Source organism: Miscanthus floridulus, chromosome 18, assembly GCF_019320115.1.
Source record: "Miscanthus floridulus cultivar M001 chromosome 18, ASM1932011v1, whole genome shotgun sequence".
Lineage (NCBI taxonomy): Eukaryota > Viridiplantae > Streptophyta > Magnoliopsida > Poales > Poaceae > Miscanthus > Miscanthus floridulus.
Window position 1 is genome coordinate 124,847,612 of NC_089597.1, and position 16,158 is coordinate 124,863,769.

The 16,158-nt window shown below is 50.7% G+C and overlaps 1 protein-coding gene across 1 annotated transcript; it reads right to left on the reverse strand.

Moving 5' to 3' along the window:
- Window positions 1–12,540: 12,540 nt before the first annotated feature.
- On the reverse strand, window positions 12,541–14,068 carry LOC136524590 (disease resistance protein RPM1-like; the record flags this gene model as incomplete). The annotated part of the gene is made up of 4 exons (XM_066517901.1): window positions 12,541–12,548; window positions 12,747–12,823; window positions 13,098–13,243; window positions 13,487–14,068. Coding segments are annotated over 4 exons (813 nt in total), but the record flags the coding sequence as incomplete, so codon positions are not given.
- Between the last annotated feature and the right edge of the window lie 2,090 nt (window positions 14,069–16,158).

Consider the following 16,158-nt stretch of genomic DNA (forward strand, 5'->3'; position numbering starts at 1 on the left):
AGGGTGAAGCTCGAGGAGGCCCTAGAGCGGGTCAAGTCTGTCCACCAGGCGGTCACAGTCGACCTACCCCGCATCACAGAGGTAAGTCTTGTGTGTTCGTCCTTGACTCCTTGGTCTTTCACCGGTTGTCTTAGCATGCCTGCTTCTTGCTTTGTAGGGCTTGGAGGAGATGTCGAGCCACAAGTCCCGTTTTCTCTAGGAGGAGCATGCTCGAGAGGCCATGATATCGAGGCGGGTCGCCGAGCTCGAGCGTGAGCTAGAGTCCACCTGTCGTGAGTCTCAAGGCTAGACGGCTGAGGCGACGGAGGCGTGGGCAGTGGAGCTACTCGTGGCGGAATGGGCGACCGCCGCTGAGCGGAGGCTTAAGGCGGCGAAGGTCTACTAGGCGGAGACTGAGGCGGTGCTCTAGAAGTCCTTGGCAGAGATCAAGGCGGCACTCCAGAGTTCCCTAGAGGCCCTAGAGTCAGAGTGGAAGGCCCTAGAGTTAGAGCGGAAGGCCCGATCGGAGGTCCACCAGGAAGTGCTCATGCTACGGGGCCGGGTGCTTGGGACAGAGGAGTTGAACGCCTGGTTGCGCGAGTAGGTGACTCGGCAGGAGGAGGGACTCTCCATCCTTGAGAACACCCGCCTCGGTATGTATTTGTTCCATCTTTGATGTCTTGGTTTTTTCCTTTAGCTTGCTTCTGAGCTTGTCATCCTTCTTCTAGAACTAGGTGGAAAGGTTGGTTCGTTGGAGTGGGACCTAGAGACGGCCAAGGCGATGATCGACTGGAGCATGGAGCGCTGGCCAAGTCCCTTGAGGAGCGATGTGCTCTTGAGGGGGAGCTCAACCAGCTCTGCAACATCACCCAGGTCATTGTCTCAGAGGTGTTCGGGTCGGCGCCAAGCACTAGCATGCCCGCCATCCGACTAGCAGAGGTCCCGAATGAGGTTCAAGCCCTCATCTCCGATGGGATGTTCTATGGAACGTCGAGGGTGCTGACTTCGATGGAAACGCACCACCCGGACCTAGACTTCACCACCATCTGTAGCGGGTATGTCGACAGCTGGAGCCCAGATGCCATCCATGCGCTCGAGGAGAGCTTGCTGCCACATGCAGAGTTAGTGGCAGAGCAAGTCTCCGTGTAATGGGTGATGGAGGCTCACCGTGTGAATGCGGCTGAAGGCATGAGCCCGGAGGACATCACTCAACCTATAGATGAAGTGGAGCTTAGGTCAGAGGCGAACATCGCCCTGCCTCTATCTGAGCCAAACGTCGTCTAGCTGGAGAGCGAGCAACCCCTTCCTTCGCCGGTCGAGCCGATAGCCGATGCCGCCGGGTAGCCACCGTAGAAATTAGAGTAGAAGTACTTAGCATATGTAATGGATAAGTTTGTGGGGGAGCCCCTTATGTAAATGTTTTTATGTATCCATGAATACAGCAACTTTGTTTTTGTCGTGAATCACTTCGTTCGGGGAAGCTTGTCCTGTCCGTTCCTTATTTTTACCATAGCATAGCTCTATTTTTATTCTTTCTTTTTCACACCTGCCCGTTCATCCCGTAGGCTGCAACCTTAAGAGCCCGGGCATGGCCCGTGAGGCTCAGCTGCTCGTAACCGTAGGTAGTGGTGGGGTGCGATTTATCGAAAAGTTTAAAGCAAAGTCATGTAACATAATTAAAGGAATGGACTACCCTTTCGTTTAGGAAAACATTTACCATATGATAGTCAAAAAGAGAGGTGGTATCGCACCCCCATGGAGCCCCTGAGTGACCCGGGCTGAAAGTGTTTAGGCTAGAGTGCTCTGTAGGAGCAAACATTGGATGAAAGAAAGTGATAAGACCAAATTTTTAAGGGAAGAAACGACGTAACTGTTCGATGTTCCAAGTATTGGTGAGAACGTCGCCGTTGTTGTCCTTCAGCCGGTAGGCGCCTGGTCGGATCACTTCGGTCACCGTATAGGGTCCTTCCCAAGGCGGAGAGAGTTTGTGCTTCTCCTTGGTCAATTGGGTCCTTTGAAGCACGAGGTCTCCGACCTCGAGGGTCCTTCCTCTGATTTTCCTCTCATGGTACCTGCGGAGAGTCTGCTAGTACCAAGCGGAGCGGATGATGGTCGTCTCGTGGGCCTCCTCGAGTAGGTCGACTGCATCTTGCTGAGCCTCCATGGCTTGGTCGTGGTCGAAGGCCTTCACTCTTGGGGCACCGTGGTCGAGGTCAGAGGGCAGTACCGCCTCAGCTCCATAGGCCAGGAAGAAGGGTGTGAACCCTATGGATCGGTTTAGGGTTGTTCTTAGGCTCTAGAGGATCGTGGGGACCTCCACAACCCATTGTCCGGTGTACTTGTTTAGTCAGTCAAAGATGCACGGCTTGAGTCCTTGGAGGACCATGCCATTGGCCCACTCGACCTGACCGTTAGTATGTGAAAGTCCGATCGAGGCCTAATCGATCCTAATGTTGTATCCATCACTAAAGTCCAGGAACTTCTTTTTGGTGAAGTTAGTTCCATGGTCAGTGATGATATAGTTAGGAACGTCGAACCAGTAATGATGTCGAGGAAGAACTTGACTGCCTCTTCCGACCAGATATTGGTGATGGGCTTTGCCTCTATCCACTTGGTGAATTTGTCGACTGCTATGAGTAGGTGAGTGAAGCCACCTGGGCCCTTTTTGAGGGGTCCTACCATGCTGAGGCCCCAGACCATGAATGGCCAGGTGATGGGGATGGTTTGGAGGTCCTATGCGGGCAGATGGGTTTGCCGAGCGTAGAACTGGCATCCTTCGCACCTGTAGATGACCTCCTCTGCATCTCGTAGCGCGGTTGGCTAGTAAAAACCTTGGCGAAAGGCTTTTCCGACCAGCGACCTCAGGGTCACGTGATGTCTATAGATTTCGGCATGGACCTCGAGGAGGAGCTGCTTGCCTTGGTTGGTAGGGATGCACTTCATGAGTACTCCCGACGGACTCTGTTTGTAGAGTTCATTACCGATCACGACGAATGTCTTGGCACGTCGAACGATCCATCATGCTTTAGTCCTTTTGGATGGGAGAACCTCCTTGAGGAGGTAGGTGAGTAGTGGCGCTCACTAGTTGGCTTGATCGAGTGCCAGCACGGCGATGTCGGTGGGTGACATCATCACGGAGGCACTAGGGTCGGAGCCCCCGAGCCCTGGGTCAGCATCGGGGTGTGTTTGGATCAGACCTTCTAGGATGCGGGCAGATAGTTCATGAAGGTCATTGATGAAGACCCCGTCCGGAGACGGAACCCGCCTGGCAGCCAATTTTACAAAAAAATCGGCGTCATAGTTGTCCTTTTGGGGGACATGGTGTAGCTCGATCCCCTAGAATTTGTCCTCGAGCTTGAGTACCTCCTAGCAGTATGCTGTCATGAGGGGGCTTTTGCAAGAGGACTCCTTCATAACCTGGTTGACAACCAGCTCTGAGTCACCGCGGACGTAGAGCCACATAGTGTTGAGCTCGATGGCGATGCGTAGTCCATCGATGAGGGCCTCGTATTCCACGGTGTTGTTTGAGGCCAAAAAGGGGAGGCGGATTGCGTAGTGGAGCCTACTCCCATCCGGGGAGATTAGAACCACTCTAGGCCCTGAGCCAAGCCCCATTACGGACCTGTTGAAGTACATCGTCCAGTATTCATGGGTGACGTCTAGGGTCGAGTGCTGGACCTCCATCCATTCGGCGACAAAATCCGTGAGAGCCTAAGACTTAATAGTGGTACGGGGGATATACCTAATGTCATGGCCCATTAGCTCGAGTGCCCATTTGGAGAGTCATCCCATGGCGTCATGGTTGCAGATGATGTCTCCGAGTAGGTATGAAGTGACAGCCAAGACTTCGTGGTTGGTGAAGCAGTGTAGGAGCTTTTGGGTCGCCATCAGTACGACATATAGGAGTTTTTGCACCTGGAGGTACTAGACCTTGGGGTCGGTGAGTACCTCCCCAATGAAGTATATGGGTTGTTGGACCTTAAGGTGGTGTCATGGCTCCTCCCTTTCGATGACTAGGGCGGTGCTTACCACGTGGTTGCTTGCCGCGACGTACAGGAGGAGGGGTTCTCCCTATTCAGGAGCGATGAGGATTGGAGCTGACGTTAGTGACACTTTGAGGCTCTCCAAAGCTTGTTGTGCCTCCTTAGTCTAGACGAAGGTATCCATCTTTTTGAGGAGCTTGTAGAGAGGCATCCCCCGTTCATCGATCCAGGAGATGAATCGGCTCTGGGCAGCCAAACAGCCGGTGAGCCTTTGTACGCCCTTTATGTTGCGTATGGGGCCCATGTTGGAGATGACCATGATTTTTTTGGGGTTGGCTTCTATGCCGCGTTCGAACACGATGTATCCAAGCAGCTTCCCCTTCGAAACCCCAAAAACATATTTTTTAGGATTCAATTTGATATTGAACCTTCGGAGGTTCGTGAATGTTGCAGCTAAGTTTGCGATGAGGTCGCAAGCTTGAGCTGTTTTGACCACTATGTCATCAACATAGACAACAATTGTTGGTTTCGGCCACTCGACTTGGTCGAGTTGATTGCATGGGTTGATTTGATCGGCGAAGCATTGCTGCATGCATCTTTGGTAGGTGGCGCCAGCATTCTTTAGACCGAAAGGCATGGTTACATAACAGTACGAACCATAAGGGGTGATGAAAGAAGTCGTGAGCTGGTCAGACTCTTTCATCGTGATCTGGTGATAGCCTGAGTAGGCATCTAAAAAGGAGAGGATTTCGCATCCTGAGGTGGAGTCAACTATCTGGTCTATGCGTGGTAAAGGAAAATGGTCCTTTGGACACGCCTTGTTGAGGACAGTATAATCAACGCACATTCTCCATTTTTCGGTCTTCTTTTTAACAAGAACATGATTGGTGAGCCAGTCAGAGTGGTATACATCTTTAATGAAGTCGGCTGCTAGGAGTTTGGTGATATCCTCGCCTATGGCCCTGCGCCTCATCGTTGAAGCGACGTAGGTGTTGCTTGGCAGGCTTTGAGCCTGAGACGAGGCATAGTGCATGCTAGGTGACCTCCTATGGTATGCCTGGCATGTCGAAAGGTTTCCATGCGAAGACATTGTGATTGGTGCATAGAAAGTCAGCGAGCTCGCATTTCTATTTGGCCGGGAGCTGGGTCCCGATCCGCACCATCTTGGTTGGGTCAGTGGGGTCGATCCCCACTGCTTTGGTCTCCTCGAGTTGGTGGAAGGCAGTCGAGGAGGTTGGCTTGTTGCAGTCTAGAACTGCTAGGGTCGACAACTCCTTAAGCCACGGGAGCTCAGAAGAGTTGATGACGGCAGTGGCGAGCTCAAAATGCTCGCAGTCACACGTGTAGGCGTGCAAAAAGGTGCTACCCATAGTGATGACGCCGTTTGGCCCCGGCATCTTCAGCTTCAGGTAGGTGTAGTTGGGGACCACCATGAACTTGACGTAGCATGGCCGCCCCAAGATGGCGTGGTAAGACCCCAGGAAGTCCACCACCTCGAAGGTAAGCACCTCAGAGTGGAAGTTGGCTCGGTCACCAAACATGACGGGCAGATCGATCTGCCCAAGCAGGTATGCTTGCCTCCCTAGGATCACACCGTGGAACGGAGAGCTCACTTGGCGGAGCTCTGACTAGGGGATGCGCATGGCATCAAGGGTGTCCATGTAGAGGATATTGAGGCTGCTGCCTCCATCTATCAGCACCTTGGTGAGGCACTTCTTGCGGATGATGGGGTCGACGATGAGTGGGTAGTGACACAGTCTGGCGACGTGGGAAGGATGGTCCCTCTGATCAAAGGTGATCAGAGATTCCGATCAGCGAAGGAAGGTGGGGACGGTCGTCTCGGCGACGCATGCCTCTCTATAGCGTACTTTGTGCTGGCGCTTGGAGTAGATGGCGTCGGATCCCCCAAAGATCATGATGCATTCCTTGGAGTCGAGAAAGTCATTCCCATCTTTGCCCACCACGCCTCCTTGCTTGGTTGCTGCCTCCTTGCCCTTTCCTTCTTTCGGCCCGTCGGCTTATCGTAGGAAGTACTTGAGGAGCTCGCAGTCCTTGTAGAGGTGCTTGATGGAGTAGGTGTGGTTGGTGCATGGACTATCCATGAGCTTGTCGAAGTGTCCGGGCTAGCCCTGCTAGGGCTGCTTGCATGCGTGATCGGCTGTGGTGACCAACATGGAGTTGGCCAGTCGACATCGATCCTTCTTGTTCTTTTTACCCCTCTATGTGGAGGGGCCCTCAACTTGATCATCGCGCTTGGCCTTGCCCTTGTCTCGACCCTCGTTGAAGACCGCTCCGACCGCCTCCTCGCCAGTGGTGTGGTTCATGGCGATGTCGAGCAGGTCGCGGGTGGTTCGGGGCTTTAGGCAGCCAAGCTTGTGGATTAGGGACTCGCAGGTTGCCTCAGAGAGGAATACGCTGATGGTAGCTCTTGAGGTCCTAGGAGTTCCCAGGGCGAACATACGTCCCCTAGAAATTCCTAACGAATATCCTCTTAAGGTCCACCCAGTCGCGGATGTTGTCGTGCGGGAAGAATTTGAGCCATTCTCGAACATGTTCCCCCTTGCAGATGGGGAGGTACTGAATGATGAAGTGGTCATCATCCACTCCTCTGGCTCGACAAGTGAGCCAGAAGTCTTCAAGCCATATACCGAGGTTTGTCTCCCCGGTATACTTGGCGATGTTGGTAGGCGGTCGGAAGCGCTGTGGGAATAGCGCTCTCTAGATGCGTCGGCCAAAGGCCCATAGTCCCAGGCCATCCGAGCTAGGACTCCGATCATCGGGTCAGCGACCACGCCTGGGGTGTGTCTCATTGGTCCCCTTGATGGTCCAGCCAGAGCCCATGCTACTTGCCCTCACCGCCGCCCGATGGACGTCATCGTCATACTAGGCTTGACCTCGGTTGTTGATGCTGCTGCAAGTGTCTTGGTTTGGACCGAGGCATTCGCGCATATGCGGTCGGTGTGGAGCAGGTGTCGGGTCAGGTCGTGGCGCAGCTGCAGCCTCCTGTTCCGCGCCCGACTACTGTAGCGGCGAGTGGATGGACCGATGCGTCTGATGCGTCCCCGCCCCCCACTGGGGAGAGAAGTCATGAGTCAGTATTGCGACGCGGAGCTCTTTGCCTGTTGAATGGCGGCGGTCTCCATCAGCACCTGGAGGTTCCGGTGGACCGCCAGCTCCTATGGGTCGATAGGCTCGGGAAGGCCACGCAGAAGCATCGCCGCTGCGACGATGTTCTGGCCGACCTGAGCGAACTGTGGGGGATTGTTCCCTCTATCGATGATGTTGCACTGAACCTGGTGGGCGTGACCCCAGGCACCACTTGCCGGGTTACGCGCATGAGGCGCATCGTGGTGTGCCGAGCGCGCCGACGTAGGTGACGGCTGGTTCTGCCGCCTTTGTCGTAGCTCCTCGCCATGCTCCTAGGCACATGCGAGGGCATCCGTGCGAGGGTCTGGAGGGGTGTGGGTCTGAAGATACTCCGCTACCACCGGCGGCTATCCCAGAGCATCTGCCATAGCACACTCACGGGACAGAGGGTGGCTAGGTGCAACGACATCGTCGATGCTGGAGCCATCGCTCTCAACATTGTCATCCATGAGGTCGTAAAAAGAGGCGGGAGCATAGTCCACCATCCCTATAAATTTGGATGTGAGAGGGGGCGGTGCTAGCATCTTTTGGAGCCCCCGTGCATACGCATCCAAGGGGGGCACGAGGCCATAGGGGAATCGGTCACATGATGGTCACGGTAGAGACAACGGGGTCCCTCCGGAGAATCAGCGAAAAATAGTAAATAGCGAGTAAATAACAGTGTGTACATTACTCACAGTGGGGTTTGAGCCTAGCGTAGGCTCGGAGCGAAGCGTAGGTGCCTCGTCATTGAGGTCGCCGGGAGTTCCGGAGCCAATGGAGGGCACCCCTCCGACGGGCACCAGAACAAGTGCCTTCTTGCGAAGGCAAAGCACGCTGAGCTGGTCGGCGATGAAGTCCAGGCTTCCAAAGAGGAAGGCCTAGGATGACTTAAAGATGGGAGGAACCCACATCCCAACAGGTGGGAGCATGGGAAACTCCAGCGAGCCGAAGCAAGTCGTATCGCTTGAGCCTGCCATGGCGAAGGTGGCAGAAAGGTTGGCCATCTGATGACCAAAAGCGTGAACGTATGGCGTCTTCCCCACAGACGGCGTCAACTGTCGGTGCAGAAAGTGACCAACACGTAAATATTTGTAGTTTTACCATACGTTGTGATCAGATGTGGCCTAGCACTCAATGGCGTAGGGTTTATACTGGTTCATGCAACGTGCCCTATGTCCAGTCTGAGTCGGTCGGTGACTTTATTCCCGAGCCCAGTTGCTTGAAGTTTGCTGTGGGGTTACAAACAAGAGGGAGTAAGATGGGGGTATCATAGGTCCGGTCGGACCCTGGACCTAAGGGCCGAGAGCGACGAGAGCTTCGACATGCGCTAAGTGTTCGAACGTCTGTTGTTCGTTGAAATCGTTGGATGGTCGTTCGACTCGTTCATCAATCGATTGAATCCTCTGTGTTTTGGAGAGAGTGCATCCCCTTTTATAGATGAAGGGGACGACCTTACAAGAGAGAGTGTGTGCTATCTAGACACCTAGTCTTGTTGCCCATGCCGTCGAGTACAAGGCGGTTTGTCGACGCCTACAATACTGTTGATGTCCGGATGCATGTGATAGGCTCCATCGTGATCTTCTGGTATGGCCGATGTCGGTGCCTACCATATTGTAGGATAAATATCGGTGCCCATAACACTGTTGGTGCTCTAACATGTCTAGAAGATTATAAAGTACCCTTCTGACATGACCTGACAGTACTATCCTGCAGGTGTATAGGGTACGGTCTTCAATATTGCGGTTGACTGGAGCGCCCTGCCTTACTTGCTCTGTCCGTTTCTTGGGTCTTCACCGAGCGGGCATCCTCGGTCGGTTGTTCCCCAATCGGCTCTAGCCTCTCGGTCGGAGAAGAGTCGTAATCAGAGGCTCGGTGTACTCCCAGTCGGAGAAGCGAGTCAGAGTCGGAGGCGAGCGTCGTCCCTTCTCGGCCAGGCCTCCTCCCTTGTCGTCCCTTCACACGTATGTTGCAAGTGTTTTATCTGGATGTTGCATATGTTTGTAATAGTTTTCAAGTGTTTCAGGTGTTTTGTGCAAGTGTTTCAGATACATGTTTCAAGTGATTTATCTGTCTTTAGATGTATGTTGTAAGTGCTGCATCTAAATGTTTTAAAAGTAGAGCAGATGTTAGTTGCAATGTGACCCGACTGCTGCAGCTGCTGGAGTGGGAGCGAGGAGTCGGGCAGGGGGCGTAGACGCTGCGTGGGGACAGGTGGGGCGCAGACATCGTGTGGAGTTGGGCGGTACGTGGAGTGCAGCGTAGGAACAAATGCAGACGCGGACATCTGAACGCAGACACTGTCGAGGATATATATGTGTCAACTCAACTTTCTCCACGCCAAAACAGTCAACAACATTCATTCATGGCAAACTCTATTTTTCTTTTATTGAGGAAATAGCAAACCTTTTTTTGGAGAAAGAATCGCAAACTCTATTTTTTTAGCAAAATCGCAAACTCTAATGGTCGGTCACGCTCCGCGTTTAGCGCACGACTCCTGCGCGAGTGGTATGGCGGCCTGGCCCAATGTTCACCCTGGGCTGCATTGCCATTGTAGTTGGTCGTGATGTGGGCTGCACTGCATGCCGCCACTGTTGACCCATTCTGCGCTACGGGGCTACGGTTTGTCTAGTATCTTGATTTTCACATTTTTTATATGCAAATCTCTCTTTTTTCTTTTTGAGGATAAATGTCAGGTGCTCTGCCTTTGCATTATAGTAGGGGAAAATTGAAGTACAAAGTTAATGGAACAAAAGGGAGAAAGAAAAACCAAAGAAACTATAAGAAAAGGACATCAAAATATGTACAGCAGCCTACGTCTCCTCCTTGAATCTCTCTTCTCGAACGTCCGTTTCAAATCCCATTTGTACCTCTGAAGTTTTCACGTACTAGCCATTTATGTCGAATATACAGTAATAGCTTATAGTTAGAAAGTAGAAACAATGCAGCGCAACGCATCCTTTGAATTGATAATATGATAACCATACATATATGTATTAAAGAAATGGGGCTATTGTGTTTCTACTCTTACTTTGAACTCCAATTGTGATTTTACCCTCGCTTTTCGCCATGTTGCATTTTTACCCTCGCTTTGTAAAAACGAACACTCAGTCTACCCCTCTTTATAACTCTGTTAGATGTTTATGTAAAAAAAAATTAAAAAAAAGGAAAAGACAGGCTTAGAAGTAGTTAGGACAAAAATAACCTTCCACTCACCCGTGACTCTCCTATCCATCCCGATGCGCCAGGCGAGTGCTGGGCGGCGCGGCTCGCGCGCTCGTGCAGCGCGGGGGCAGGGCGGCCGCGCGACTACTGGGCGACGGAGGAGCGGCCGGGAGGGGCGTCTGGGCGGCGCGGCTCGCGCGCTCGGGCAGCGTGGGCGGCAGGGCGGCCGCGCGACTACTGGGCGACGGAGGAGCGGCCGGGAGGGGCGTCTGGGCGGCGCGGCCGGCGGGGCAGCCGTGCGACGCGGAGGGCCAGCCTGGGCGACGCACTTGTGGCCGGGAAGGGCTCGCCGGCGGCCACCGGAGCAAGGCGCAGCTCCCCTCCTCCCTTCCCTGGCCGCTCCTGCTCGAATCCGGCGCCACTCCTTCCCGTCCCCGCCCCGCCCCGTGGAGGCGCGGAGGCGCAGATCTACTCCAGGCGACCGCCCGTGGAGGTCCGCCCCTGCCCGCTGTGCAGGCCCCGCCGACGCCGCTCTGGTCGGACGTGCTGCTTCCCCGGATGTGCAGCAAGGCCGGTGCCCGGAGGCAGAGGACGACGCAGGCTCTGTTCTTTTCAGAGGAGAAGCAGAGGCAGAGGTTCTGTTCTTTCCCAAATTTCTCTCAATTTTGCATGTAAAAATCTTAATCGACCTTAATCAATTTTGTTCTTCGTATATAACTCTATCAGTTTGTTTCAAGGGCAGAGATCGAATTCTCAACGGTCTGGGAGATCTAGAATTTCAAAGTTTGGTAAATTTGATGCACAATTGGGATGCAGGTCCAAGTTCAGAGCTTCATTTCTATGCAAAACTTACAAGTTCAGAGCTTCTAGGATCAAGTCTTTTGATGAGACCAGCACTAGTAAGAAAAGGAAACCATGTTCTGAATGTGAAGAACTCGACCATATACCCAAGTATTGCCAAGGAGGTCCAACTGCTAGTCAAAAGAGGAAGAGGAAGGGGTAGAGGAAGAGGAAGGGGTAGAGGAAGGGGTAGAGGAAGAGGAAGAGCAAGTGCAAGTGCTACAAGTGCAAGTGAAGCACCTGGAACCGAAGGAGCAGAAGGGGCTAGAACACAAGGAAGAGGAAGAGGAGGGAGGTTGGCTGCATTGTTAGGAATTGTGTGATTATGACAATGAATATGTAATATCTCACTATTAGCTACTGCTTTTGTTGGACTTGTATGTTGATGATGGATTGTTGGTTGTGTATGTTGGATGATGGATGTTTATGTTGGATGATGGTTGCTGCGCTTTTGCTACACATACTTGTGATGTGATATTATATATATATTGAGCCCATATATATTTACCTGTTATGTGCAATTATATGTAACAAGTTATACAATAATGCTGCCATTTTTTTAAGAAAACAGGGATAAAATCACAATGAACTTAGAAAAGTAAGGGTATTTTTGCAAGGGCAAAGTTGTCCTTGGCAAGCCCATTTAACTCCGTTAGCTGTTGTTAACAGAGTAGGGGTAGACTGAGTGTTCGTTTTTACAAAGCGAGGGTAAAAATGCAACATGGCGAAAAGCGAGGGTAAAATCACAATTGGGGTTCAAAGTAAGGGTACAAACGCAATAGTCCCTTAAAGAAATGTCTATTGATATCATGCCTTTTCTCTCAAGTAATATTAGTGTGCAAAATATAGTTACTTTATTTAATATGCAGAAATATTTTATTTCTACTTTAGCTAACTAGAAAAATAATACCAGTTCAAAATCATCTATTTTTGTGAATATGAATCAACTTATTAAAAAAATGTTAATCATACACCATATCCACTCATTAGCATTCCGGCTGCCTGTTTCGCCCAGCAGGTAGGGCAAGTTACACATTCAACTGAACAGCCCAAGGCCCACTCGCAAAAAAAGGAGAACAGCCCAAGGCCCAGAAACCATGAAATTGAAAAACTACACTCAGCCCTCAAGTATTGGCTGCTTATTTAAGCAGCTATTTAAACATATCTTTCTCGACAAGAGCAAATAATTACAGTAGGAAGGACATATTGAAACCCGTATATGAGGCACACCCTACGTGTGCGCACACACACACAATGATGATGAAGTGCATATTTCACTCGTGAAATAAAATAGTTGTTCGCAAAGAAATTACATATTTCCCACAGCAAGCTGGCACTCAAGTGTCATGTGCCAGATGAGGCATGCTTCGCTGCACCAGGACCATACTTCTTCACAAGCCACGGCACACGATGGAGGTTATTTACTGCAATATCAAACTGCACAGTTTTACTTTGCTGCGTAAATGATAGAAGACATATTAACAGAATGTTTTGATCCGGCTTATCGATAAGCTTTTCAGACCGTTGCTTTTGTAGATACTACTGTATTTCTTAGTTACCTATTTAGATTTGATCTTTAAATTTATGAAAATATCTTATGACCACTAAACTACTTGTTTCACCAAGTTAACTGGCAGAGAACATGAAAATTACCTGCTTGAGAATCAGAGGAGTAAAAAATATGGATGTTAGGTATATGTTGGACAATGTAATTGTCACTTCCTTGCAGTCTTTGGCCATGTTTAGTTCGCCCGAATCGGCGCGTCGAAAATAATGTAGCTGCACTGTAGCTGCAGTAGCGTTTTGTTTCTATTTGGTACTAATTGTCCAATCGTTGACTAATTAGGCTCAAAACGTTCGTCTCGCAAAGTACAACCAAACTGTGCAATTAGTTTTTGATTTCGTTAACATTTAGTACTCCATGCATGTACCGCAAGTTTGATGTGACGAGGAATCTTCTTTTTGCATAGTATCAAAGTTGGGCATTTCGGAGGAAATAAACACACCCTTTGTATGAATCCGTTTGACATATCTGTCAGAAATATTTGGTGGTGTCCCCTAAGGTACTGGATGCCCGCAGGTACTGCCTTTACATTCCCTAGCCCAACAAGCTCCAGATGATGTAGACCTATCATTGTCCCGTCCTCTATCTCAGGCCACGTTTAGTTCAAAAACCAAATTTTTAAAAAATACTACAGTAACTATCACATCGAATCTTGCGATACGTGTATGGAGCATTAAATATAGACGAAAAAAAACTAATTGCACAATTTGGTTGGAAATCGCGAGACGAACGTTTTGAGTCTAATTAGTCCATGATTGAACACTAATTGCCAAATAAAAACGAACGTGCTACAGTAGCCAAATTACCAAATCCCCCAACTAAACACAGCCTCAATCCAATCCAGATGTTCCATGTCACCTAATTCCAGAGAAATAAGCTTAGGGAACCACCCTGCACGAAAGGCCAGCTGTTCCCCACCATATGTCCCATACAGCCTCAAATGAACTAGGTTTAACGTGTGAGAGAAGGAGATAATAGGATCCTTCTTAAGACCAGACCAGTTCATCTTTAACCATGCTAATTTCTCAAAATTGGAAAACATTGATGGAAGAACACCTGCATCCAACTTTCCAGCGAGCCAGAGAAACTTCAGATTGGGTAAGGGCTTGAGCATTTTCAAGTCAAGAATCTCATCCATATCAATTGCGGAAATAAGCAACCTGCTCAAGTTAGGCATCTTCATCAGGGAGCTCCATAACTCTGCAATGTAGCTTTGACGCATTTTCATTATACCCAAACTTCTCAACAGCGTCAAGTTACTCAGTTGTGAAACTAAATCTTTACTGGCTGAAACAATCTGTAAAGCTTGCAGATTCATTAGAAGGCAAATGTTACCAGGAATTTTTGTAGCACTAAAGCAATTCAATGATATTTGTAGAAGATCATTGTCGGTGTTTCGAACAATCACCGGCAAGTGAATTTATAATTGTTGTGTGTTAGGCTCGGATGGTGTACTAAAGGACACAAAGTTTATACTGGTTCGGGCAGAACGTCCCTACGTCCAGTCTGCGGCTGCTCGTGTTATTAGTACCAAAAAAGGTTCGTAGTAGGGGGTACAAATGGTCAAGAGAGGGACATGTCCCAAGTCTCTGATGGAAAGATCTGAAGGACATCAAGAGCTCGGTTGCTGCTTGGCTGTGTGTTGTGTGTCAAAAACGATCGATCAAAAGTCGGTCCCCTTAGTGGGGTGCCCTGCCCTCCTTTTTATAGACCAAGGGGGAGCAGGGGTTACAGATGGGTGAAAGAGGAAAAAACCAAAGGCAGAGAAGGTCCTTCGGGGGAGCTGAAAGGTCCTTGTTTGGTTTTGGTAATTGAGTGACAACCTAGGTGGACTAATTGTGTTTATGTGAGATACACAGGTGATTAGTCCACAGGTACATGTGTGTGAGCAACATATGCCATGAAGGTGAAAATGGCTTGGAGATATTGCAAAGCTCACACATGTGATGATGAAGGAGCTTATTGCACATGAGACATGACATTGAGTCATGTGATCAAGGCGGAGAAGATCAAGACAAGACTTGGCTTGATGGACCGGTTGCAAGCGTGAAGGGCAAGTCGAAGGCTTTGGAGTGATGGACCGCGTGGCGGTGAAGCTTGAGCAAGACTTGGCGCCGATGGACGATGGCAACGGTGAAGAGCAAGTAGAGTCAAGATCGATGAACCAATATGATCATGTGATGATATGAAGTGGATCATATCATTGTTGATCGTGTTGGTGCATGTGTTGCATCGACATTGAAGGAGATGGAATGGAATGCGCAAGGCAAAGGTATAACCTAGGGCATTTCATTTCACCGGTCATAGGTGTGTAGAGAAGTTTATGACCGGGTTTAGGATAGATGGCCGTACTATCAAGAGGGGCAAACTTGTTTGCATATCGGTCATCTAGTGCCACTCGAGTGATCTAACTTTGCATTGTCGCTAGGATCGAGTGGCGTGGCAAGTTGAGTGGCTAACATCCTTTGGGAAATGATTGTGAAAATGCTAACACACATACACATGATGGTGTACACTTGGTGGTGTTGGCACATTTACAAAGGAAGTGGCGCTTTCGGGAAAATGGAATGCCTATTTTCTATTGCGCCGGATGCAAATTCTTGTGGTTAGCACACTTGAGCAAGGGTGAAGAGAATGGAGAAGATGCTGGCGTCGGTCAACTGACCGGACGCTGGATCGGAATGCACCGGACGCTGGCAGGCTGCGTCCGGTCGCGCTGACGTACGGTGACACAGATGCTGGAGAGTGACCGGACGCTGGCTGCGTCCGATCGCGTTCGACCGGACGCGTCCGGTCATGCTCGGGAGCTTACTGGAAACGACCGGACGCTGAGGGTCCAGCGTCCGGTCAGTTGAAGTGCTGCGTTCGGTCGGCAGATGACCGTTGGGATCGGAAGATGACCGTTGAACGCAGGGGACACGTGGCGAGTATCGCGTGACCGGACGCTGAGGTCCAGCGTCCGGTCGATCGGACCAGAGCGTCCGGTCGGCCCGAGTTTTGCCCAGTGAAGGGGTAACGGCTCTATTTGCCCATGGGGTTATAAATAGAGGCCATGGCCGGTAGCTGAGCACACTAGAGCCTTGGTGGCTTGTGTAGTAGTGCTTGGGAGCCCTCCATCTCACACATACATGATAGTGTTCATCCGATAGTGTGAGAGAGCGATTCTAGTGCAATTGCATCGTGAGGTTGCATCGAGTGGCACTAGGTGATTGTGTTGCAAGCCGGTGGTGCTTGTTACTCTTGGAGGTTGCCACCTCCTAGACGGCTTGGTGGTGGTCTCCGTCGAAGCGCGCAAGAAGCTTGTGCGGCGCTCCGGAGAAGTGCTTGTGAGGGGCATTGTGCTCGCCCCGCGGGAGCCACGAAGAGCAACTCTAGTAAAGCGTGTCATTGAGCTACCCTCACTAAGGGGTGGGTTCTTGCGACGCCCGACGTGCGGGCTTAGCGGGTGATGCTAATTAGCCGCCGAACCACCAAGTGAGCGGTCGACACAACGGGGACTAG